The sequence below is a fragment of the Heloderma suspectum genome, chromosome 16, assembly GCF_057233095.1.
Source record: "Heloderma suspectum isolate Gila_16-S chromosome 16, 16-S_ref, whole genome shotgun sequence".
NCBI classification, from domain to species: Eukaryota; Metazoa; Chordata; class Lepidosauria; order Squamata; family Helodermatidae; genus Heloderma; species Heloderma suspectum.
Genome location: NC_139473.1, coordinates 10,097,559 through 10,123,878, shown reverse-complemented (window position 1 = coordinate 10,123,878; position 26,320 = coordinate 10,097,559). Strand labels below are relative to the sequence as shown.

Below are 26,320 nucleotides of genomic sequence, written 5' to 3'. Positions count from 1 at the left end.
GCCGGCTTCTGATCCGGTCAGACTATTTGCCCATCTAGCCCAATATTCGTCTCCTCTGACCAGCAGTGGCTCTCCAGGGCATCAGGCAGACAAGAGCCTTCCCTGTCACTTGTGACGCGATCCCCTTTTTAACTGGCAGTGCCGGGAGTTGAACTGGGGACCTTGGGCATGCAAAGCCGGTGCTCAGCCGCAGAGGCGTGCAGGGCTGCCGTCTCTGTCTGGTGTTCGCAGATGGCTGAGATCCAATTTCCCTCCATAGGCGTGTTGTCATTTCTTGTGTTAAGATTATCCAGGCAAGACTTGAGCATCGTGCAGTCCTTCAAGGCTACCCATTGTAAGGGGATTGGGATCGTGCAAGGCTACCCATTGTAAGGGGAATGGGATCATGCTATCCCACTCTGCCGTATGCAGTTGGGACCCATAGGTATTGGGCTCCATGTGCATAGACCCTTTTGTAAATGTAATGGTCCAGCAGGTAGCCATGAGGGAGCGGTTCCTTTGCAGTCCAGTGGAATATCAGGGACAACTCCATGCCTGCACGGTGTGCACACCAGATTAAAAAATAAAATTGCCCAGTGAGCATATGTGTGGACCTTCTGCTCATGATTCCCTATAAAAATCTTAAGTTGTGATGACTTTTCGGGTCCTGGACCACTGTCCAAAGATACTAAACAAACCCGCCAGTCGGTTTCCAGAGCACCAGTTACTAAGGCCATCTACAGACATTAATGCAGGCTTGTTCAACCTGGCACCCTCCAGAGGTATTGGACTGCAACTCCCATCATTCCCAGCCATGCTGGCTGGGAATGATGGGAGTTGCAGTCCAACACCTCTGGAGGGTGCCAGGTTGAACAAGCCTGCATTAATGCTTAGCCCACCGTTGGTTTTCCTTAACTTTGGTAGTCAGTGTTACTCCTGAATATCTAAACCATGGTAAAGTATGGACTATGAACCAAGATATAAAATCATGGTTTGAAGTGCATTTGCAAAGCATGGTTTGGGTTAAACAGTGTGAAGTGTCACATGTGCCATGGCAAAGGTAGTTTCCCAGCCCATCTGCTTGCAAGGTAGCAATCAGGTCTTGCCAGTGTCTCCTGATATACCTTCTGGGGGCAGGGTCCAGCTCAGCAACCTTAAGCCATGGTTTTACTGTACTTTTGGGAACTTAATGAGAGTTAAAGGAACCAAACCATGGTTAATGCTAAGCCTGGTTATGCATTAGAATTGCACACATCTTTAAATAGACATTTAAAAATGATTCCATCATATTCTCTCACATAAATTTAACTGTGCACATGCATATATGTATGCATCAGCCACATGCCTCAAAATAAGAAGCAGTTAAGGTTTAGATGTCTTTATTTTTCTCCTTTTTCCCTTTTGCATGTCATCTTTTATAATGGACCAGCACGTTTATATTACAAGACCCACTGAGCAGCAAGTCAAGCAAGACAATATATATATGGTACAGGCCTTTTCTACTTTTCTTTCCATATGTTTAATGACAAAACTATTCGTAATCAATACATAAAATACTGACATTTTTCATATTTTTGTGTGAAGAAAATTAAAAATGTAAATACAAAATAAGCACATTTCATAAAAACAATTATATTATTTGATAGAATTAGGCTTCTTTTCCCCCCTTAACTCAGTAAGACATAGTTAGAGTAAGTAGCAGCTTGGTTATCAAGACATAATGTTGTGCACTCTTTTCATTTAGGAGGAGTTGCGTTCTTTACGGTCATGTTTCAGAATCTTAAATGGGCATTTCTCCTTGCATTTGAATCATTGTGGAACACGAGCGTTGCCTCCCCCCCCCCCAAATGTTTTATTAATATGGAATAACGAAGCAATTTATTCACTGCAGCACAAATCCATAGCCAGTTGCCAGGACCACCGTGGCAAGCATTACAATGAAGAACAAACAGCCCTTGCAAGTATTTGCTTGGGAGGGCACACGGGGGTTAATTTTCGTGGTAGATTCCTCTCTCTTTACAGTTGTGCTTTGAGGTCTCTTTGAATAGTTTGTAGGCACCCCGCTGGTAATGCTCAAGGTCATAGGAGTGGTGGGCGATCCTGCCAAACCTATTGTGCTTGAATTTACAGACGTGGTATCTTGAATGTAGATGGTGTGTGCGGCTGCCGCTGCTTCGTAAGAACTCAGCTTCTCTGTGCTCAGATCTTCCGGGTAGAGGACCAGTGGTCTGTCTGTACTTGTGAACGCGAGCGTTTGGCCGACAGTCCCACTTAGACGCACATCCTTCATCCTAAACTGTTGATGCACAAGTTTGGTTTGTTCAGTTGTCACTGGAGACCCAGCTGTCTCCGCTGCCTTCATTGCTTTAACAAGGAGATGGTTCTCTGCAGCCGTGGGAACAGCCGAGAATGGCGTGGCATTCTTCCAGGGTGTGGTGGCCACATCGGAGCATGGCGGCCCTAGGACTTTAGCACTGGTTTCTGCCATCCATTTCTGCAAATAAGAGAGGGCTGGCTTATTATCCCCACACGACCAGGGGTTGTCGTTCAACGTTATGAGTTGCAACTGAGTGAGCTGGTCGAAAGCTTTGTCGGGAATATAGGTGAACTTGTTGTTGTGCAGGTAAAGTTGAGAAAGGTGGGTGAGCCTCGTCAGTGTGCCTGGTAGTATTTGTGTCAAGAAGTTGTTGGAGAGATCCACCGTCTCCGTGTCGTAAGGAATGTTGGTTGGGACCGTCCAAAGCTTATTACTACTGAGGTTGAGGAACCTGAGGCTGCTCATGGTGTTGTTAATCAGAACGGCCCTTTCCACCATATTCCTGGAGACATCGAGGACTTTCAGGTTCCATTGGTAAGCTGTGTCGAGCTTCTGAAGGACCTTAATGTTGTTGTGTGCAGCATAGATTTCCCACAGTGACCTGGGCAGATGAGAAGGGAGGTTCTGAAGCCAGTTGTTGGCAAGGTCCAGGGTCCTCAAATTGGCAAACCGAGTCAGCTGGTGGTTGAGGTCAACAAAGTGGTTATACGACAGGTTTAAATGGGTAATGTTGTCCTGAAGTCCGTGGGGCAGCATGGTCAGGTTTCTGCCGGAACAGTCCACGTTTCTGTCGTTTCCTGAGCATGAACACGCAGAAGGGCAAAGACCCTGAACAGCTGGTATGAAGATGAGAAGAGCCAGGACGATGCAGGGCGACGCCTTCAAGACCCAGTTCTCCATAGTAGCCTAGAAGCAAACATACAGAAATACCCAGTTTTGATCACACACACTACAAATGCAATTCAAAAGGTTGTGATTATTATTATTTTCAAGCGGAGATGCCTTTCCGATGGAGTTGCATTTCAAGAAAAAGACCACACGTACCTACATCACTGTGGCATAGCCCTCATTGGTGCAAAAACATGATTATTTACAAAGGATCTCTTCATCCTACTGTCTTACTGTCTGGCAGAAAGAGGCTCATCTATTTCCATCTCCCTCCTCATCTCTCCCCCCCACCTCGATCCGCCTCCAGCTCCCAATGGTAGCTTTCTTCCTAAACTGCTAGTCTCTTCCAAATGTTATACAATGTCTGCTTTCTGTGTACAGCGATTTGAATCTCATGTTTATCTTTTGGATATCCTCTTTTTTATTTTAGAAAGCTTGGAAGGGTGAAGAAGTGGTGGTGGGAGAAACTATGGGCTACAGAATCAGTCTTAAAATCCCTGCAGTAATATAGCAGTTCTGTTGTCTTTGCTGTAAATAAGGCATGTCAGATCAAAAAGCATATTTCAAGCAAGAATTCATAAGAATGCAAGCCGTGGAAATCTACCTGTGTTACACTACAAATTGTTTTTCCCCCTGCTCTTTGGCACAACATTATTCCCGTTTCTCCAAAGCCTGGCAATGTGTCCATTTTTCAAAGCCAAATTTAACGTTGGGATGAGATTCTATAGCTGTCACTGCAGCAGACTACTGGAGCACGGAACCACCGAGTTAGACTGTAATTTTCTTTTTCTGGCTCTTTTGTACTTTATACACACACACACACACACACGAACACTCTGTCTCTGTGTGTCTTTCTCATGCACGCACACAAGCACACGACTAACATTGTAGCAGAATTGGGCCTTAAAAGCAAATGAGAAGAAAAAAGGGCCAAAGAAACTTACCCTGCTCCCTGCTGCAATTTCAGTGCATCGTTTCTCTGGAAGATGGGAACGCAAAGGTCTACTCACTCTTGAGGGTAGCCACAGTTTGTCTGTGGGTTGTGCTTTGCCTTAGCTGCATCGTACTGCCGTTTCCAGGGGCTCTGCAACCAGCTGATCAGTGCTCCACCGGAGGACTGCAGCGCTGTCGCTTTGGTGCTGACTCAAATATATTGCAAGGGGTGCATACTCAACAAAATGGACAGTCCTTTTTTTTGCGGGGGGTGGGGGAACCCAAGTTTCCAAACTTCTCTTCATATGTTTCTTCCCCCCGCCCTCCCCCTGGGACATGTCTCAGCGCATTAGGATGCAGCACACGCACTTTTAACTGTGCAAATAGCATCCAGTCTCAGGTTTTTGGTATTTTTGTTAGTCATAAGTCCGCTTCAGTGTTTGGCTGTTTTCTTCCCCTCTCTGCCTTTATTATTAACCACTTTCTGTCTTTCCCAAATCCACCTTCTGCCGTACTAAAACGTGCAACCCTTAAAATCTACGGGATGTTAAAGAGAATTGATGTCACATAGACATAAATCACTTAGTCCAGCCCCTGGCTCTAAGGTGAGACCTCCTTGTGCTGGCCCATATTCACACCCACACAACTGATTCATCCCAGATGACCCCCCCCCCTCCAATTGTCCTAAGTGCCCTGTGCTTCGGGCAAAAGCAACAGAGAGAGAGAGAGAGAGAGAGAGAGGGAGGTGCTCTGTGCTGGAATTGTCTGCCAGACTGAAGAAACGATTCATCAAAGCATGCCATCCTCAGTGCTGCAATCATTGTTAGTCACTTGCCAGTTGCAGTCCTATGTGTACATAGATCATGTGTGTGTGTGTGCATGCATGAACTTAAAAGCAAACTATAAAACTCCCGCCCCAGACATATTTTCTTCCATCAACTAATCCCAGTAGTTGCTTAAAACAACAGCAGGACTAACTGCATATTCATCAGTATTTTCCATGTGCTTTGTGTTTTTGTCTGTTTTGAGTTAGATAGTCTCTGCACTTAATCTTTAACCTAGATCAGCCTTGCCCAGCCTGTTGCCTTCTAGAAGTGTCGGAGTACAACTCCCATCATCCCGAGCCAGCATAGTCCAAGACATCTGGATGGCACCAGGTTGGCGAAGGCTGATCTAGGTTAAAGTTTAAGTGGTTAAGAGCTTAAGACAAGCCCTATCAGATCAGGCTTTGGGGGGCATCTTTTTCCATCATCCTGTTCCCCACAGTGACCAACAAGAAAGCAATAGTCCTCCCATGCTGTTTGATCCCCTCCACCGCTCCCCTGGCAACTAGTATCCAGTAACATACTGCCTCTGAATATGGAGGTTCCATTCACTGCTATGGCAGAGAGCCATTTCATTTTCTGCTCTGTCCATTAGAATGGACAGTCTCTGTCGGTCTCCTCTCGCCTCTCTCCTAGCAGTCAGCTTTTTGCCATAATTGTCTCAACTTCAGCACAAGGTCTTTTCCTTTCCTCATGTTCGTACCCCGGGTTGCAGCAACTGTAAGCCTGTGTGGACTGGGATTCTGCCTCGTGAACTGCATCACAGTACGGCCGGCTGTTGCTTTGTAGAGACTAAGACTTCAGTCCGAAACATGCTTTCCTGGGGAAATCCTGCTGAACTCAGCTGGACTTGCTTCGAAGTCGATATGCATAGGAGTTCACTGTGAGAAAAGCCAGCTCGGTTTCTACCTTCCCCAACCTGGTGCTGTCCAGGTGTTATGGATTAAAGCTCCCATTAGCTATGGCCACTGGTCAGGGATGATAGGTGTTGTAGTCCAAAACATTGCCCCATCGCACCCGGCTGCCCATCCCACCCGGCTGCCCCATCCTGCAGTTCTGTCTCTGCCTCTTGCTACAACTCTCTATCCTGCCATCTGTGTTGTCAGCCCCCATTCGTTTCAGCTTGTGCAGGAGAACTTCCCAGTGGAGTGTGACTTCATATTTTAAAAAATAATTTGTATTAGTGGCATTTGCTGTTGCTGTTTGGTTTGGGGTGTGCACATGCATTCAGCAGAGGAAGACGGTCCAGTGGATGGCACCACATCACACTACAAGTAGGGGATACAACTTTTCGAATGCTTTTCTGTGTTTAACCCCGCCCCCCACTTTCTACAGATAGAAGAACAGCTCAGTGGGCTTGAATACTGCTCCCTGATCTGCTGGTTTTCTATGCGCAGGATGTGTTTCACATCAGCAAGTAGTCAGAAATGTGTTTCTGAACTGGTGCACACCACTTACATGTGGATAGGGACACATTTTTCTCCCTCTCTCACAATACTAGAACCTGGTGTCATCCCATGAAGCTGATGGGTGGGAGATTCAGGACAGATCAAAGGCAGGGTCACACAGCATAGAGTTAAACTATGGAACTCGCTACCACAGGATGTGGTGATGGCCACCCATTTGGATAGCTTTAAAAGGGGGTTAGACAAATTCCTAGAGGAGAAGGCTGCCAATGGCTGATGGTTATGTGCTATCTCCAGTATCAGTGGCAGTCTGCCTATGTACACCAGTGGCTGGGGAACATGGATGGGAGGGTGCTGTTGTACTCGCTTGTGGGCTCCTGGTTGACAGCCGGTTGGCCACTGTGTGAACAGAATGCTGGACGAGATGGACCCTTGGTCTGATCCAGCATGGCTCCGCTTATGTTCTTATGTTCACTTCAGCAGCCACCTTTTGCTGTTTTTATAGACGTGGCCTGAGAGATACTCTATTTACCCCCTCTAATTAATCTGCTCCCTGCACTTCTGGGTTCTAAAACATCCCACCTATTCCGCCGTGAGCTTGGAGCATTGATCGTCATCTTCTGTGTCAACCCCCCCTCCCCAATCCTCTTCAGGGCTGCACTTCTGGCAACGCCACCATTTTGTTTTGTTAGGGGCTCTTGTTTTGTAAGAGAAGGGTGAGCAGGAGAATGAAATTAGATGCACATCTGTAGCATGTGTGGAGTGGGACTGAGTTGGTAGAATCCAGGGTAGACCGAGATTCCAGGCAGCCAGTGGCACAGTGCTGCCTGCCCCTCCGCCCCTCAATATGAGCTCGATGTCAGGGTGGAAACTGAGCCCACAGAGCCCCAGAGCAGTTCTGATTTTGAGGAAGAACAGCTATCCGTGGGAGAGGAACTTGCTCATCTCTCACAAGCACAGCAGCTGGCAGAGATTCCTCCTGCCAGCATTCCTGGGATAGATAGTGACCCTGGCAGTGAGAGAGCGCTGGAGGGGGGCTTGCTGGACGCTCGGTGCAGACGCAGGGAGCGGCGACAGATGGAGGGCGCCGAAAGGAGGCACTCCGCTCGTTTGGCGCTAAAACAACGGTTGCATCCCGAGGACCCAAGGGAACGAGGGAGGATCTCTCCCTAGCCCATAAGTTCAGAGTCTTCCTGCGGTTCTCCTTCAAACGGGGTCCAACTGCCTTACCTGGAGCTTAGGCTACTCTGCTATCTATCCCCAGTGCAGTTCTTTGCTTAGTCGCTAGTGATTAGTATCTGAAAGAGTCATAAAGGAGTAAAGCCTTGGAAAGAATCCTCGTTGTCTGTGTCCTGAGTTGGCTATTGGAGGGGACTGCAAGCGGCAGCTAGGGCGCTCCTGACACTCGCTGGTGCTGACCAGCAGCGGCAGCACCATGATCTGCAAGGAGCTGTTTGCTATTTCTTGCAGTACCTAGACAGAGCACTGCTACAGGGCGTTGCAGGAAAGGTAAGATGGTGGACGGCTTGAAGCTGCCTGCTGCAGGTGGGCAGGGACAGAGGGTGGGCTGCTGTGGATCTTTGGCAGCTGCCCAAAGGTGCTGAGTGCTGCAGCGGGGATGCCAAGATATGGGGATGCCGTTGGTGAATTCCCAGTTGCATAGAGGGGAGACTTTCTATGCATAAAAACTCACAGCACCGACCGGCGGCTTGTGAGACTCTTTCCTCCCAGCTAGACTAGCTTTCTTCATGCAGGCAGCTTTTTACACTGGGGAGCATTTGAAATAGTACCCACGCTTGCCATCCAAAGCAGTGCAGTGCACACCACCAACCTCCTCTGCTGCATATACAGACCAGGCCTGAGACACATATCTCTGAAAGGGGGAGAAGGAGAGAGGAGGGGAGGGGGAGGGGGAGGGGTGTGGTTTTTTAAAAAATGAAACTGGGTCCCATGCCTGAGCTCGTACCATAATTGGAGCAGCCATTTCCTGTGATGTGGTTTGACCCCTACAGGTGATTATCCAAGCTTTTTGGTGCAGGAGACGGCTAGCTGAAGTGTAAAGCGTGCATATTCCAACATCATGCGAGGCCGGCGCAGGGAGCGAGATCACCTTGGATGCACTGCAGTCCACCTCCCATTTGAAATCTATGGCAAACTTCCCATAGGTTGTCTATGATTGCAGCCCTCTACTCTCTTTCTCTCTCTCGCTCTCCCCGCTGCACCATCCCTACCAGGCTGTCATTGCAATAAAATTGTGAAATAGTACTCAGCGACTTGCTAAGGGCGTCTGTTCACCTGTGAACTGCTCACGCTCCCACAGAGAAATGTTTCATAGTTCAGATGCATGCATCATCTCAGCTAGGGGCCCTGAAAATGTGGACATCGTTCTGTATTAAGACAGTTCAACACAAAAATGGAAGTTGCATTTTTAGACATGGATGGGAATACTTTCCGTGAATTTCTTCATCTTTAAATTGAAAAGTGAATATGCTCACATACATGGTATTGAGCTCTGAACAGCCCCACTGCTCAGCTAGCAAAAATGCCCCCTCCCATATATTCCAGTGTGCTTCATTTTACTTGTGCAGCGTGAAAGGTGTTACTGATTTTACTCTTCTTGGCTGCCTCTGCCTCTGCATTGCTGAGTTCTGTTCTGGCATATAGAGTTTCAATAAAATAGTTCATCAGTCTCCAGCTGCAATCCCAGATTCTATCCTTAGTTACCTCTGGACAAATGACTGATGGATTGAAAAAAGGCATTCCTTGGGAGTAACTGAGGACACAGCGTGGTGTCATTCCCTCTATTTCTGAAGTCTAGGATGTGAGTGCCATTGCATATGTTGCCCGACTGGCACCATCTGTACAGAGGTGTCAGCAGGCTTGAGGGAGGCCCAAGATGTGCAAACTCTGACGAACCCAGCCTCCCCCACCCCCTTCCTGAAAAGGCCTCTGAACAAACACCATGGCCAGACTGTGATAGACCCAAGACTTACATCTTTACACATTTTTCTCTGACTCAGCCCATGTTAACCAGGCACTGTAAAGATCACCTGGAGGAAACACGGCCAGGTCCTCCAGGCTGTGTTTGGGTCCGTTTGAATTCTCCCTCTCTGGGTCCTGCCTTGGACCCATAGAAACAGCTGCACGGTGTCATGTTGCCTTTGCCTTTTAATTGGTGGGCAAAGAGTCAAGGCAAAATGCTTCCATGCTCTGGAGGCCCAGGGGGACAATTCCTGTAAAGCTGCCTTGGTGAGTTACCGCTAGGATCGCGGTGCATAATTTTTAGGAAGCTAGTTTGGTGTTTCACAGAAGTACCAAAAAACCCCCAAAACAATTTAGTGAGAATGATACACCAAACAGACCAATGAGGACTGACTGGGATGGGTGGGGGAAATGGAATGGAGTACTGTGGAGGAGGGCATGGCTGGCTGGCTGGCTGACTAGAACTGCAATACTTCGCACGGCAACATTTTGTTGCAGTTCCCACTTGTGTCATTTATTCACATTGAGGGTGATAGATTGATGCTGTTAGCTACACTTCTAGGGTTAAGACTCCAGGATCAAGCTAGATGTCTGTTTCCACATGTCTACAGTGATGTGCCTGTCTTTAATGGTGAGAGGGGGTCTCATACCTTAATGTCTTCAGAGTCCCTTTTCTCTCTTTGTGGCTTGCTTCTGGTATCGATGCCAGGAAGGGAGAAAAATAACTGGTACAATTGACTACAGGGAGGAAAGGCATAGAAAAGGGTGTGGTCAGTGCCCCCCCCCTTCATATGCTCTTTTTATTATTAACCACCCCCTTGTATTGTTTTACGTGAAGGGGGTAGACACGTGAATGTTGGCCCAGCTGCATTTGTCTCGGCCCTCCCGATAGCAGGAGAAGTGGGAAGCGTTTTTGCTCATCAGGGGCACATAGAGATGTGACAGCCCAGGAAAGAAATGGAAAAATTCGCAGGAATTCCCCCCCCGGGCAGTTTTTGTTTTTTTCCTGAAAAATTGGGAAAATTGAACCACTTTGGATTACGAAATATTTTCTTTTAGAATGATGAATACAATATTTATGACAAGGTGTTTGTATATTGCTACCCAGCCTTCGCTCCCGCGCAAATGATTTTTAAAAACTATGTAATAAGAACACTTCTATAGAAAGACTAGAGATGCAAAGTTTCTGGAAATAATGAAGCCATGTGGAAAACATTTTTTAAATCCTCTCTGTAAGATTCCTAGCATAGTTAATTCTTCCATTTCTTATTAAAAGTATTGATCTATGTTTCTTTTACGGATGGACATTTAGGGATGCTCCAAGTCATGCTTGGTTTCACACCGTATGTGTAGAGTCATCATATCATAATATGGAAGAAAATGTGCATTCTTTACCGTTTGGGTTTTGTTCTGTAGAGTCCTGTGTTTCTGGCTTGTTCTGGTTAGATGCTGTAAAAGTCAATTAATGTAGTTCTTATCTATAGCCTACATGTAAAAGAAACACTGTAGGTTATCCCAGTCCTGCCACCAGATGCAACAGAACAGCGTGTGGATTATCCCACTGTTCATTGTTTTAAAAAATTAACATTGAAGTTTGGATCCATGGAACTCACTGCCACAGTTTTTTTTAACAAAGTTCCCAATTAGGCCTCATTGCTAGGGAATGCTGCCTCAGCTACATAAAACCTTTAACTGCTGACACTAGAATTAACCATCTCTATCTAAAAGTAAGTCAGTAACCTGGTTCCTGTGGCATAGGCATGGGATTAACATCACTACTAGAGACAACCTTTCAAAATGAACAAAAAATAAGATGTTTATTAACAGAAATTAATTACAAATAAGAACAAAATGTCACTCTTCAAATAATAGGTTGAGATTGCGTAAAGGTTCTTAAATGAAATAAGGTTGCTTACCATTCCTAATAGGTGACAGAGTCATTCCCAGCTAAATAAAATCTCAATAGCTTTTTTCTTCACATCAGATGTTCCTAAACCTCACCCCACAAACAGGATCAGGTTTCGGATTTTCCCTAAACTTCCTTACAAATGGGAACAGGTGCTGTACAGCAGTCTTCCTCACTCTCCAGCTCTTCCTGCTTCTTCTGGCTTCCAGGATGATTCAGATATTTCAGGGACTACTTGCTGAAGTTTCTAAAGCATCCGTCGCCAACCTGGTGCCCTCCAGATGTTTTGGACAACAACTCCCTGCATTCCTGTCCATTGGCCATGCTGCCTGGGGCTGATGGGAGCTGCAGTCCAAAACATCTGGAGGGCACCAGGTAGGGGAAGGCTGTGCTAAAGCAACAAAGTGCTTTAGATCTGTAAAGAGCGCTTAAAAAAAAAAAAAGCATTGCAAGTTTTTCCATTTCCCCCCAAATTTCTGTTTTTTACCACCACCACACCTGGGGGAAATGTCCCCGTCCCCCCGCCCCATGGCCTCAAAATTTCTGGAAATTTTATAGCTCTAGTTGTACATTTGACAAGACACCAGCCATGACGGAATGCCAATGTACCCATTTTCCAGACTTGTTAATAAGGAGCAGCTTCTTAACAGCAGGTCTCTCAGTACCTAAGACAGGGACTTGGAACACGTGGCCCTCCAGATGTGTTGGACTGCAACTCCCACCAGCCCTCAGCATTGGTGACTAGAGCTGATGGGAGTTGCAGTCCAACACATCTGGAGGGAACCAGGTTGGGGAATGCTGGGGCAGACTTGGCTATGTAGCTTTTTTTTTTTTTTTAACCATTTTGCTGAAATCAAAAAAGGGGCCAAGAAAAAGTATGTTCTTTTTTAAGCTTCTTAATTCAGGATGTACAGTCTTCAAAAGGAGATGTAACATCTAAAGCCTCCTTGAGTTCCATATTGGGAGGAAGACTATAAATGTAGCAAGCAACAGTGAAACCACTCCTGTCTTTCAAGAGAGCAGAATCGTGTGTATTTTCTTGTGCATCTGCCTGTCTCTGCATCCGTGTGCCACACTTGCATTCCTTCCCAGTAGCAGGAGCAAGAAATGGCATCTGGATGGGGCTGCCCATACAATGTGGCCAGAATGTCACATTGGGGAGACATGATAGAGGTGTACAAAATGATGCATGTTGTGGAGAATGTGGATAGGGAGACATTTTCCCCCCTCTCATAATACTAGAACCCAAAGGGGTCCTCCCATGAAGCTGATGGGTGGGAGATTCAGGACAGATAAAAGGCAGGACTTCTTCACACAGCGCAGAGTTAAACTATGGAATTCGCTTCCACAGGGTGTAGAGATGGCCACCCATTTGGATGGCTTTAAAAGGGGGTTAGACAAATTCTTGGAGGAGAAGGCTATCAACGTCTACTAGTCCTGATGGCTATGTGCTATCTCCAGTACCAGAGGCAGTGAGCCTATGTACACCGGTTGCTGGGGAACATGGGCAGGAGAGTGCTGTTGCACTCATGCCCTGTTTGTGGGTTCCCGATTGATAGCTGGTTGTCCACTGTGTGAACAGAATGCTGGATGAGATGGACCCTTGGTCTGATCCAGCAGGGCTCTCCTTATGTTCTTCTGTTCTTAATTTCAAGAGAGGATCTCTGTGGATCCCTTGGGACAGGGCACGTGGGCTGTAATCAGGGATGCAACTCCAAGGGACAAATGCTACCTTTTATCCCAGACATGGGTTCACCCGGAAGCAGGGAGCAGGCTTAGTTCCCCCATTGGTGTACTCAAGTATACCCACTTTCTTCCATGTAAATAAATATCAGCTTTGTAATTCCTATGGGGAATAAAGCATTGCATTTGAGGTCACTGTTTGGGTTAAGGAAAGCCCGCACTGGACTTCTGACACTTGGCAGCCTGGCCCCCTATAATACAAAGCCAAAGCTGGTTGCCATGTTTCTCTGTGTACACACAGAATTGCTGTGCACGCAAGGACATGCACAGGGGGCCTTGCGATGTTCAGCCCCCCCCCCCATCTGATTCTGTTGATGGGCAGGCAATTGAACGAAAACCACCTGACAATCTGCGAAACACAGATGGAACGGATTTAGCATGATCAGTATATCCCTAAGTCCAGGACATTTGGAGGGCACCAGGTTGCAGAAGGCTGCCGTAACACATAACAGAACGAACTAGAGGGGAAGCAACCCTTGCTCAGGACCTGGTGTGAGGTGCATGCACTTTCAATCCACCTAGGAACAGTGGCCAAAGTGCTGTGAAATTATAAGTGGAAGAAGTGTAGCGCAGTCACATTTTCATTTCAAAAGGGGATACTTCTCAAAAGGGAAGGGATTATTTAAAAGGAAACTAGAAGGGAGGGCCTACTCTCCGCAAGATGCCAGGAGGTTATTTAAAATCACAGTCATAAAAGCTCATATTAAATTAGAATTAATTTAATTCTAAATTAGAATTGTGATTAGAAAAGGTATAAATCAAATCCAAGAGGATTCCAGTGTGATCAAGGCAAGAAGACACCCCATAAAAGGAGAAGTCGTGTCCAACCAAGAAAAATAAAAAGAAACACAAAGTTATGGAGGATATGTTATCAGCAGAGCCTCCATGTGCCAAGGCAGTGTACCTCTGAATACCAGTTACTGAGGAACAAACAGCAGGAGGGGACCATTGCCTTTACGCCCTGCTTGTAGCCTTCCTGGATGGGTCTGGCGGATCACTGTTGGAAACATGAAATGCTGGACTAGATAGATCTTCAATCTTGCATTCTGTCTTGAAGCAGGAGCTTCTCTTTGCTCACAGAAAGGTACACACGAACAGCATTTATAGGATCCTGGCCTTTCTGCTGGACCCTTTTGTTTCTGTAAAGGATTTTTTTTTAAAAATGAGGATGGAGATTTTGTCATCACATTATCCATTTAATTCAGTTACGTAAAAGTCTTCTGGTGGTGGAGGGAGTAGCATTGTTTCACCCAGATTCTGATGGGAGAGATCTACAGGACCGGCACACTGGATCCCTGTACCTGGTTGAGGTGAAAGGGACTCGGTGTGATTGGGACAGAGATCTCCGTTAACTTCCCCGAGCCAGTTGGGCGGAGGAGGCAGCTCAAGTGGACCTGGGTCATCAGACTGAAGCGGAACATGGGTCAAGCCGCTCGATCCCTCAGAGACTGCCGTTTGCATGCTTGTGGAAGAAATGGAATTACTTGCTGCAGGGCTGGACCCTTTCTCTGTTTCTTCAGCACCACATGTAGGTAAAGCATCCAGACCTTGCCCTGATTCAGACAATCGTCCGTCCACACTCTCCAACAGCTGCGTATCCTTGTTAAATTTCCAAGACAGAAGAGAGAGGACGGACATGCGCTTCACGCCGGGCGCAGGTTCTTTCTCTGCACTGACATCTGGTATGTCTCCGTCTGCAAACGGGGAGCGGCCTGCCCAGTGGGGAAGAGGCGAAGCTGCCTTTTTCCAGCGTCTCCACAGGAAGATGCCGACAGTGGCTATGATCATGAGGGTCAGGACCACCCCAATTAGCACTGCAGCTATTATGTGTCCATCGTAATGTTTGTGTCCTTCTCCTGTCGGACGTTGGGGCTTTGGGGTGGACGTTTGCCTTCCATTTTTGACTGGGTCTTCCCATTTGCTTGTTTGATACGAATGAGCTGGGGAGCCAGCTCCTGCCGTAGTGGGGATTAGAAGCGTAGGCGGAGAGGACGAATTTGCAGACCCCTTTGACTCTGCAGAGACATGGCTCCAGCTCAGCTGTCCGTAGAAGAAAATGAGGACGATGGGATTGACGTCCATTGTCCTCGCCTTAATGCTGGTGAACTCTTCTGCAACACGAAGAGAATAAAAGGCAGTTAATTCTCTGAGTTCCACAATTTGCTTTCTAAAAGCATGGTAACAAAGATGTCACATTTTCCTTTGTGACTAAGGCAACTGTACTGATAGATTTGGGTGATGGTAGCCAGATGGTGAAGCACATTTTAGGTTTATTTATTTCATTTTGTTGTATTTATGTAAAGGTTTCTAAATCGCCTTTAAGGGCATAGTGTTTATTCTTTATTTCTTAAACGTTTTCTCTGCCAGTGCCCTCCAGGACATGTGAATGGGTAAGAAAGAAATGGCCTCAGAGGAGACCACTGGTATTTGTACACCGGTCCCTGTTCAGAGTGCGAGTTTGGATTGGAAAGAGGCAAGCCTGGAACGCTGACTCATACAGGGGCAGAATGGACAGCCTCTTTCTCTCTGCATTGGGGATGATTGATCCATGCACAACCAGCCAATGCGGGAACATGGAGGAATTGCCTTTCCCATAACATAGCCTGATTGAAAGGAGATGAGGTCATAGCAGGGTGTCATGCAGAGATGCAGCGGGCAACTTCCTCTCGCGGTGGGTCCGTTGGGCTCAGGAGTGACTTGACTCTTTTTGTGTTTGTGGCATAACAAAACAACTAGAGGGCATCGGGTTGGGGAAAGGTGGTGTAATGGAAAGAGGGTCTTGCAGCAAAGACAGAGATAGTCTTTTTACAGTTATTCCATGGTATTGTACCACGTGGGCAGGTGTTACCCTTTTTTTGGGTGCTATTTATAAAAGCATTACATCAGCTTTGCTGCCCAGAGCTGCATAGAGCATAAGACACACATGGCAATAAATGCAGGAGTCACCATCAGATGATAATCACAAATTGCAGCAGCAATTAAAAATCTAGCATGAACAAATGTTTTAAAAATAAAAGGCCTTAAAAGGCCTGTGCAAAATTAAAAAAAAAGAAGTTTTCACCTGGTGCCAAAAAAAAACAAAGGGTATTTTAGAAGCAGGATGTCATGCTGGAAAGGCTCCATCTCTGGTCACCACTCTCCTCACTTCAAACGCATGGCCAGCTTCTGGTGGGCCCACTCTTCCGTTAGGTACTGGCAGCTTTACTTAGTGGTAGCAAGCAGTGGTCACAATGCAAGCAGTGCCACGCAGCTGGGTGTAGCTAGCCGCCATTAACCTTTCCCACAATACTCTGGAGTGACACCACATCCAGGAGGATTGTGGGAAATTAAAGCGGCAGCTAGTCTCAGTCACCTGATGCTGCTTGGAGCGCTCTTTTTAAAAGTGGAGGGGGGAGCAAGGCAGCTATCAGCCGTGAGCCCAGCCGGGGAGTTGTGGCCCTGGCAGCTGCCCAAGGCTACCCGATGCTGACACTGGCCATAGGAACATGGAGCAGGGCCTCTGAGGCCCATCGTAATGATGGCTATCCTTGACAAAATGGCATGAGTGCACATTTTCAGGGAACAACATTTTAAAAATATCCACCCGCCCCCAGTAGCTGAAGGGATGGAATTGGAATTCTAAAAATACCGCCGAGTTTGTTTGCTCCAAATAGAATCTTTCAAACCCAAAGCTTTTTTGAGGACCATGACAATGAATGTTCACATGAAATCCATCCACTACTTTGTGGCAGTTGAAAATGTCTAAAATGGTCAATAACTTTTGACTCTAGCAATTCTAAACAGTACATTCAAGGAAGCCTGGAAATGATATGCACACTTACTTAGGAGTAAGCCCCATTAAACTCAGTGGGACTCACTTCTGAGTAAGCAGATATAAGATGCAGAAGTAAACCATTTTAGGGTGCACATGGTTTGTGCTCTTACATGCAAAAGTTGCGTCCAGAGGCTTTACTAAAGATGCAGCAGTGGTGGACAACCCCAAGTAGAAAAAAGAACAAAACACATGCATTTGTAGCTGGATCCAAGCAGTAGGTAAAAATCTGCAAGGAGGCAGCTGTTTTCTGAAATTATTGGGTTTCCACCCGTTCGTATAAACCTGAGGCACCTCCACCTTCATGTTCCCATTTCCTCTTCAAAGTTGAACATCGTTCAGTCAGAGGGTTGATTTTTTTCCAGAGCTCTGCATATACCCAATTGTTTCAATTTGGATACCAGTGGTAGTAACTCACTAAAGGAAAGTCCAGGTCAAAGTTGTTGTTGTTTATTCACTCTGTCGCTTCATGGACCAGCCCACACCAGAGCTTCCTGTCGGCCATCGCCACCCCCAGCTCCCCCAAGGTTGAATCTGTCACCTCCAGAATTGCTTTTGACTCTAGCAATTCTAAACAGTACATTCAAGGAAGCCTGGAGTGGGACTCACTTCTGAGTAAGCACCATCCATCTTGCCCTTGGTCGGCCCCTCTTCCTTTTGTCTTCCACTTTCCCTAGCATCAGCATCTTCTCCAGGGTATCCTGTCTTCTCATGATGTGGCCAAAGTACTTCAGTTTTGCCTTTAATATCCTTCCCTCAAGTGAGCAGTCTGGCTTGAGTTCCTGGAGTATGGACTGGTTTGATCTTCTTGCAGTCCAAGGCACTCTCAGAATTTTCCTCCAACACCACAGTTCAAAAGCATCTATCTTCCTTCGCTCAGCCTTCCGTATGGTCCAGCTCTCGCAGCCATAGGTTAGTATGGGGAATACCATTGCTTTAACTATGTGGACCTTTGTTGTCAGTGTGATGTCTCTGCTCTGAGCTCTTAATCAAGCTTTAACAAGAGATTTTGAGAGAGACCCCCCCCATTTCAATATAATTTGCACATGGCCAGGCATGCAATGCCTGTATAAGAAATCAAGCATTCTAAGATCATAGTTCTAAAATCCAGAATATTCTATACCAGCTTTTCCTTGGAGCTGATAGTTGTTGCTGTTTTTGTTTTCTGTTTTGTTCTTTAACCGAAAGAAGCATAATTAAGACTGTCTTACCTGTTCGATATTGTCTCCTGTACTAACCAGCTTCTTGTTTCTGAGTTCACATTTTAATGTTACAAGTGCAGGGAAGTGAGAACACAGCAAAGCTTTTTAAAGGGTTGGTGGTTCGCACGTTGCAAAAGGATCCTATTTTGACATAAAGAGGAAGTTTATCAACACTTAATGCAGGAAGCACCAAAAAGTGAGAAGTGATCAAGAATGTGGCCACTTGTTTTTGCCCAGACAAAGGCTATAGTTAGGGCATCAGTCTTTCAGAAGTTTTTCCATTCCCATCCAAAACCGAACGGAAGAAGATGGAAATTAAGGTGTGTGCGTTTTGCCTCTGTCTCTGCGAAGAGAAAACATGGTTAATCAGAGGTTAATACATTGGGTGCCAATGATGTTAACATAACTGAATGTGCTTCCATTGCTTTTTCTGATGGAAGACAAGGAATATAATTGCTTGCAGAGGCTTAACTTCAGAGTGATTTTAGACTTAAAGATCTCTTGCTGGTCTGTCTCTTCACTATGGTTAAAAACTTGGAGCAGGGTGTGAGATTGTGCACTCTCTCCCCCCACCCCCCACAACCTCTTCCCTCTTGCATATGAATTCCCTCCAGTCTTTTTCCCCAATCGTCTTCACCATGGTTAAGGGTTATGTCTGCACTGACCTGGTTTGGACAATCAAAACCTGGCTTAGTAGACCAGGATATGCATAAGCTACATGAAGCCCCTTTGCTCCTCTCTTCGTCTGAGCAGGGAGACAAGCCAAGAAGCTACAAATAACCATAGATAGCTTCCAATTTCATCTGACCTAGGAAAGTAAAGTTAATGGCTTCCAAACAAGCCATGATATGAAGCCACATTTTAAGTAGACTTCTGAATCCTGGCTTGTTTGGAAGCCATTAACCATAGCTCCCTGCTTGGCTGTAACTGCAGTTTCTTGGGTTGTTCACTTGCTCGTGTGAAGGGAAGGGCGAAGTGGATGCAAAGGGGTTTCATGCTGGTGCGCAAAGCTCCTGAATATCTTTGTTTACGGAGCCAGGATTTGATTATCCAAACATAGCCATGGACTTTAACCATGGTTTATGCTAACAAGGTTCTCTCTTAGTCCTGGCTCTGAAACCTGCATCAGCCCCTGGTGGATGCAAAGGGGTTGCATGCTGGTGCGCAAAGCTCCTGAATATCTTTGTTTACTGAGCCAGGATTTGATTATCCAAACATAGCCATAGACTTTAACCATGGTTTATGCTAACAAGGTTCTCTCTTAGTCCTGGCTCTGAAACCTGCATCAGCCCCTGGTCAAGCTGGGAATCCAGCGTGGTGTAGAGGGGAGAGTTTCAGATTAGGGCAACTCAGGTTCAAATCTTTACTCAGCCCTGAAGCTCACTGGATGACCTTGGACCAATCATGATGTCTGCAAAACCTACATCACAGGGTTGTTGCAAGGATAAAATGGGGGATTGTTGGGTGAGGGAGAGAATCATGTGTGCCCTGGGTTCCTTAGAGGAAAGACAACATAAATGTAATAAATAAAGAAGCAAGCTGTAGCTATCAGTAACAATGGTTAAGGCTGTCAGTGGAAGGGTGGAAGAATTACCACTGGAGAGAGAAGAGAGGTGGTGTGTAATCCGCCTGCTTGTTTCTGATGGCTTAAATATAGTTAAAAGCAGAGCTTCTCGTTGTATTATTCAACCGAAAATAGCTTTGCTAGAACACTGAAAGCCTCTCTCTGCAAAATGCCCCAACAGGCAAGAATGAGGCCATTCCTCTTGCTGTGGCTTCTTCCAGATAGACTGCTCCTAGCACTATGAATCAACAGACACTGTGCTGCTATTCCGTCTGTTCCTCCTTAATGGATTTTTTTTGAGGGGGGGAGCAAAAAGACAGAAGACACAGCTGGGAAACAGGGCGCTTGCATGATTAGGCTGTCTTTTGGAAGCGCCCCAAGTCTGTTATCTTGGAAAGGAGGAAGCCATATCGGATTCTGCGTCAGCTAAGCAGCTTGATGTGAACGAGCAAAGGAAGTGTCGGCTGGCTGGATTCCTCGCTCCTTCCATTGTTATCTCTGGCACCTAATTTTCCTGCTCCTGCCCCTCCAAAATGGTAGGGGAAGTTTGCTGCTAGAGACAACAATGGAAGGAACTAGAAACCCAGGAGCCAACTCTCCCTTCACTACATCCCCTCCTCAGCTGAGAGTGAGCCGGTGACTCCCTCTTTCTCAGGATCACAGGGACGGCAAGGAGGAAGCTACTGCATCAGGCCCCTCTAGCAATCCTTCCTTGTGGGGGGCCAGTTGTGGACAGACCCCTTCAGGGAGCCTGATCTGTTTGCGGCAGGAGTCGCGTAATGTATAGGGCAACCTTCCTGAACTTGGTGCCCTCTGGCCGTGTAGGACCACAAACTTGTGGTCCAGCGCAGCTGGAGGGCGCCAGGTTGGGGAAGGCTGATATAGGGTTATCTCCAACGTTAGTCCTACTTAGAGTAGACCCACTGAAATGAACTGGACTTCAGTGAGGCTGACATCGGATGCAACCCATAGCTCAGTTTGTGAAGCCTGTGCCAACTCATTATTCTGAGCGGTTATGTGGGTCGTACTTCTCCCTCCACGTTCTCGGCCGCCCAAATTGCAGTAAGGGAGCACCGAGAAGTCCACATGCAGCGCTTGCCTGGACGTGTTTCCATATGAGCCATTTCTGTCGTGGCTGATGGCATCCGAAGCAACTGTGAACAGGAAGCGCTGTGTTCCTTTGTGGTTGCAAGTGGGTGTCGTGCAGCTCAGAGCTCTTCCTCCTCCTCCTCCTCGAGCGAAGCCGCTGTTTTGCTTCCAAGGAGATTTTGCTTCTCTGCTTTCGGCTTTGCTCCTTGCCAAAGGAACAGCTGCCAAAGAGCTCGGAGTGCTGAAAATGGCTAGGCCAGGGGTGCGGCATCTCAGGACCAGGGGGTCCCAATCTAACCTCCTGGGGTTCCCCAGATGGCCACGCTCCCTTCCCTCCCCCCCCCAACCTCCAGTCATTCGGTTTTCTAGCTTTTGCGCAGCTTTTCCCCATTCAAAAGGTTGAAATGCCCCTCCTAAGGCTCAGTTACCGGCAGGAAGACCTTTCAGCTAAAATAGGCAGCTATTTTTGGACCTACCCATCGCTGGAATGCAGCCCCTGAGTGCTTCTCCAAAATGGAGTCCAGCTCTCTAAGCTTGACAGACCTGGGCTAGGCTTACTTCTGCCTGTTTGCCATAGGAGCACGAGTCTTCACGTCCCTGTGTGCAAGAGGCATGGTGGTGGAGGTTGGGTTTCTCCTTGTCCAAACTAAGTCGTCCTGTAGGGATTCTTCTGAGGTTTGAAGTTACTTGGCTGGGAATGCAAACGTGCCTGGCTCTTAATGTTTGGCTGCATGCGCCCCCCCCCCCCGCCCTTTTTCCTTTCACTATAAACTCAACACCTTCATCCCACCCAGGCACCTTGACTGCTGTACTGGCAGTGTTCCTGGGGCCAGAGATCCAGGGAGATGTGGTTTTCCACATAGGCAGCAGGTGCCCTGGAAACTTCATGTCCCAGGGCTCCTTTCAGCTGGGGTGCAGACGTCAGCGTGCTCTATAGTGTGTGAAATAGACATCTCCCATTGGGCAGGCCACTGACAACAGGAAGTTCTTTCCTATAGCTTTTGAGGATGGGGGAGCCCCTAAAACAGCCTCCCCTAACTTGGCGCCGTCCATATGTTTGGTACTGCAATTCCCATCATCCCCGGCCATGCTGGCTTGGGTTTATGGGACCTATAGTCCAAAACTTTGGGAGGGCATCCAGTTGCAGGGTGGCTCCTTAAGAATCCCTGAAAATGCCTATTGTAGATAAGTGGATCTTGGCAGGCGGTATAAAGCAAGTCGTACGTTTGCCATCAGGTGATGGGCACAGTGAATTGTCCTCTTGTTGAAGTGCTGGGTCACAGAGCTTGTTCTCTTCAAGGAGTTTCTTCTGAGCCTCTCCTCTCCAGGCAGCCTTGCATGTTGCAGCTTCTGCTTTTTAGCTCAGACGAAAAACTGCACCTGCAGCCCCACTTCCCTCCTTTTCTCGTCACTTCGGGTGTGGCGTGGGCCTTTGACAGCGGGCTGCATAGAGTGCTCCCTCCCCATGACCGTTGTTGTGAGGGATGACAGCCCACTTCCTAGTCCCTGCTTCCCTCAGTCTTTTCGTAGCAGATCCTGGCTAAGAGCCGACACATCATGGCACCCGTTCTTTCCCACTTTCTGCCCCTCCCTCCTATGAACAGCTTTGGAACAGGGGCAGGGAGGGGGGAAGCAGCCTCATCCTGTGTCGGCCCATTTGGCCCATCTAGCTCGGTATTGCCTACATCCCTCCCCCTTGACTTACTGCCTTCCAGATGGCCATGGGAGCTGCAATCCAGGGTTGGGCAAGGCTAGTGCACACTGGCTAGCAATGGCTCTCTCCAGGGCTTCAGATGGGGTCCTTCCCAGTCTTCTCTGGAGATGCAGAGGGCTGAATGCAGGATTTTCTGCACACAAAGCAGGGACTGAGCTACAGCCTCTTCCTTCAGCTGGGAATTGTCTAGATTTGCTTGAAGAGCCAGTCTTGGAAGCCTCGCGTGTGTATTCCAATAAACTGGAGCGAAAGCTCCCATCAATCATCCACCCTTTAGGGAGAACGTTTGGACATTAGCAGACTGTGAAGGCACGTTTCGATGAAAGCTTGTATTTCCTGCACATCTGCACTGTGCGGTGTTCATTTTTAAAGCCCTGTGCGACCTTGGTTAGCGCTTTAAGAACATGTCCATTAACAACTTGGGAAGCTTGCTGTGAAGATATAGATCAGCCTTCCCCAACTTGGCGCCCTCCAGATGGGCCAGACTACAACCCCCATCATCCCCAGCCAGCATGGCTGTTGATGGGAGTTCTAGTCCAGCACATCTGGAGGGTACCAGGTTGGGGGAGGCTGATACAGATACTCCTCCAGTCAAGAAAACGTATTTCTTGTGGGAGAGAGGAGATCCGATCAGCTGCTGCTTTCGGGAATTAACGTCTAAGCGAGTCAACAGCTTGTTCACTGGAAAATCATGTTAAGAGTATTTTTTAAAGAGGAGGGGGAAATATACCGAACATAGAACCACCTGCCTTATGTCTTGACCAAAAATGTCTCGGTTTGATTGCACTGTACTGCAGAAACTCTTGTGGAGGGTCATGATGTGCCAAGTTCATTCAAGGGATGGATTAATCATTAGGCTAAGTATGCAACAACATAAAGTCCCAGCCAGATTAGCGAATCTTCCTGTGGTGTCATTCTCCATATGTTCCTTCCCCTCCCCTGGTGTGTGAAATCTTCTGTCTGTTCCTTGAACTAAGTTCTTCTTTGCTTAACTCCAAATGGCACAGAGAGGGGCGATGGGCAACCCAGGGTCTCAGCCCTTAGGATTTTCGCCTCTGATCCTCGCCTGAAGGAGTGACCACCATGAGTTGGAGCAGCTGCAATGCATAAGGGGAGGACTTGGCTAAAGGGCCTCTGACTACTCACACTGGGGGCTGAGGGGGTTAAAGAACTCAGCCTGCAGATCAGCTGGCGTGGTGGAGGGAGTGACTGAGCAGAGCCGTTGCTGCTGGACCTTCCATCCTTCAATCGCTGCTCTGTTACAAATGTAGTTTCTGACTAGGGAATAACAGCTACTCCCTCCTTGTTAGAGGGAACAAGTGACCACGCTGTGGGGGAAATCTTCAAAGCTGAGAGCTCGATCAGCACGAGGGACTAAGAAAACACATCATACGCTGCAGAATATCTTAGGCGTGAGACAGGAAGAAGCAGATGGGAGTGAGGCAATCACTGTGTTTGGGTGGGTCTCTTCTGGTGAATGAATGCTGGCAGAGCATAAAGCATGCTCTGTGGGTCACCTGTGGACACTCCCCCCCTCCATCCCCACCAAATGTTTGCCTTTTACTCAGCTTTAATCCTGATTTTATGCTGGAATGCCGACTGCTTTGCTGTGTGATGCTCTGTATTGTTCAGTTGGTTTAATTGTTTGCTGATGGCTTTATTGTATTTGTTTTTCCCTTTAAGCTGCTCCGAGAGTCCTTTTCGGACAAACAAGCGGGCTATAAATGCTCTTAATAAATAAATGAACTCGGCCCTAGAGGTTCAAATCTGAATTTGCTTAACCAGTATTGCTGCAGTTCAGACACTTCAGTGGCATACAGTTTTGCAGATTCCCTTCTGGCCTTCTGCATGAGCCATTTTAACAAATTTGGCAAGCAGGTTTTCTTGAAAAGATGGGACTAGTATGTCATATATTGCCTGCACGCATAACAGCGTGGTTGGTTGAGATCATGGCCCTACTTCATATATTATCCCAGCGGTGTTGGAAACAGGTTGCGGGGCCTGCCCCAGGATAACTAGCACCCTGGGCGAGGAGTGCCTCCAGCACCCCCCCACCGCCCTTCGTTCAGCTTATAATTTCTTCTTCTGGTTACAATTTCTTCTTATGCTGTTTGCAGTTCTGATAGCATTTGGTGGTGTTTCCTGAAAGTCAAGCCATGTTCTGCTGATTTTTATTTCGAACAACTGACATTAAACTGGCAATTGAAAAAGGAACTTTAAAGCTAAGTGATGGAAGTTCATTTTTATAGCGAGTCCCCAAACAACCTGTAGAACTTTGGTGGGCAGGAGACAGAAGGTATAAAGATACTTGCTGCTTGCATCGGCCCTGGCTCACTGCTGACACACAGGCTGAATCTACACGCAGCAGCTATACCATTATCATACCTTTATCATAACCACAGGGCTCTGTTTTATCCCCCATGCTGTTTAACACCTACATGAAACTTCTGGGGAAGATTATCCGGAGGTGTGGGCTGAGGTGCCATCAATATGTGGATGACACCCAGCTCTACCTCTCTTTCTCATCAAACCCAGATGAGGCAGTGGCTGTTCTGAATCAGTGCCTGGGCACGGTAATGGACCGGATGAGGGCCAATAAACTGAAACTCAATCCAGACAAGATGGAGGTACTGTTAGTGGGTGGTTCGTCTGCCTGGCTAGGTGATATTCAACCTCTTCTGGAGGGGGTTGTACTCCCCCTAAAAGATCAGCTTCGTAGTTTGGGGGTGCTCTTGGACCCAGAACTGTCACTTGAGGCACAGGTGGACTTAGTGGCATGGAGCACTTTTTATCAGCTTAGGCTGGTATACCAACTATGCCCTTCTCTGGACAGAGAGCGCCTAGCTATAGTTATCCGTGTTCTGATAACTTCTCGTCTGGGTTGCTGCAATGTGTTACACATGGGGATGCCTTTGAAAACAGTCCGGGAACTTCAGCGAGTCCAAAATAGGGCAGCAAGATTGTTAACAGGGACTGGCCAATGAGCTCCTATTATGCCGGTACTTTTCCAGCTGCACTGGCTGCCAGTCCATTTATGGACCCAATTCAAAGTGTTGGTATTAACATTCAGAGCCCTTAATGGCTTGGGGCCAGGTTATCTGAAGGATTGCCTCCTCCCATACGTGCCTGCCCGGACCTTAAGATCATCCTCAGCGGCCCTTCTCCATGAGCCCCTGCCAAAGGAAGTGAGGCGGGTGGCTCCTAGGAGGGAGGGCCTTTCCTGCTGTGGCACCCGGCTGTGGAATGAGCTCCCTAGTGAGGTTCGCCTGGCACATGCATTGTATCCCTTCCGGTGCCAGGTGAAGACCTTTTTATTTTCCCAGGCATTTTAGCATTTTAGCTTTTTAGTCTTTTAGCTTTCCTGTTTTAAATCTCTATTTTAAATCTCTGCATTGCTGCTGCTAGGTTTTATTCTGGTTGTATTGTTATATCGTGGTTTTAATGCTTTTATATTTTGTATTGTTTTACTGTGTGCTTTTTGGTTTTAATTTTTGCGAACCGCCCAGGGAGCTTCGGCTATTGGGCGGTATAGAAATGGAATGAATGAATGAATGACTATCGGTGCCCATTGGTGTCATGTGTACCAATAGTTACAATAACAGTATGATAACAGTATAACTGCTATGTGTAGACTCAGCCACGGTCAATAAACACCAAGTCACCAAGCTCAGCTTGGCACCCACCTTCAGCCTCATGTCCTGGGCGAGCACCCTGCTAAGGCAGGCCGTGCAGGGAGCATTTCCATGGGAAGGAACCACATTGCTGACTCCACTCCGCATAATTTCTCCATTGAGATATCACCAGATTGGAGTGTAAGAAAGCCCTGGGGAGAAGAGGCTTCCATACTGCTTCAGTAACGTTTGAAGCGAGCCAGAGACATCTGACAAATGGGGGCGGGGGGGGGGGGGACCTGTTGCCGACTGTAGGCCTTAAAGGTCACATGTTCCAGTGCGTTTTGCACA

At 47.3% G+C, this 26,320-nt stretch overlaps 3 protein-coding genes across 12 annotated transcripts in view; 1 reads left to right on the top strand and 2 right to left on the bottom strand.

Annotated features, from left to right (window-relative positions):
* Window positions 1-26,320, top strand: part of NF1 (neurofibromin 1) — a 236,608-nt gene that overhangs the window by 131,239 nt on the left and 79,049 nt on the right. The window lies entirely within an intron of this gene.
* Window positions 1,344-18,069, bottom strand: OMG (oligodendrocyte myelin glycoprotein). Of its 2 annotated transcripts, none has more exons than XM_084822909.1 (2): window positions 4,129-4,305; window positions 1,344-3,202 (listed from the first exon to the last, which is right to left on the bottom strand). In XM_084822909.1, the coding sequence occupies exon 2, from the start codon at window positions 3,194-3,196 to the stop codon at window positions 1,862-1,864; it is 1,335 nt and encodes a 444-aa protein (XP_084679035.1). In that variant the 5' UTR covers window positions 3,197-3,202; window positions 4,129-4,305; the 3' UTR covers window positions 1,344-1,861. The 2 variants fall into 2 exon arrangements, with proteins under 2 accessions (XP_084679035.1, XP_084679036.1); XM_084822910.1 differs by lacking the exon at window positions 4,129-4,305 and adding an exon at window positions 18,001-18,069 and having other exon boundaries at window positions 1,350-3,202.
* EVI2B (ecotropic viral integration site 2B) lies at window positions 12,037-16,978 on the bottom strand. The gene is made up of 2 exons (XM_084822911.1): window positions 16,903-16,978; window positions 12,037-15,089 (listed from the first exon to the last, which is right to left on the bottom strand). Exon 2 carries the CDS (start codon window positions 15,058-15,060, stop codon window positions 14,167-14,169), a length of 894 nt encoding a protein of 297 aa, XP_084679037.1. The 5' UTR covers window positions 15,061-15,089; window positions 16,903-16,978; the 3' UTR covers window positions 12,037-14,166.

Coding starts and splice junctions, on each gene's coding strand:
- OMG (XM_084822910.1), bottom strand. CDS start 3,196: ATGGAGAACTGGGTCTTGAAGGCGTCGCCCTGCATCGTCCTGGCTCTT.
- EVI2B (XM_084822911.1), bottom strand. CDS start 15,060: ATGGACGTCAATCCCATCGTCCTCATTTTCTTCTACGGACAGCTGAGC.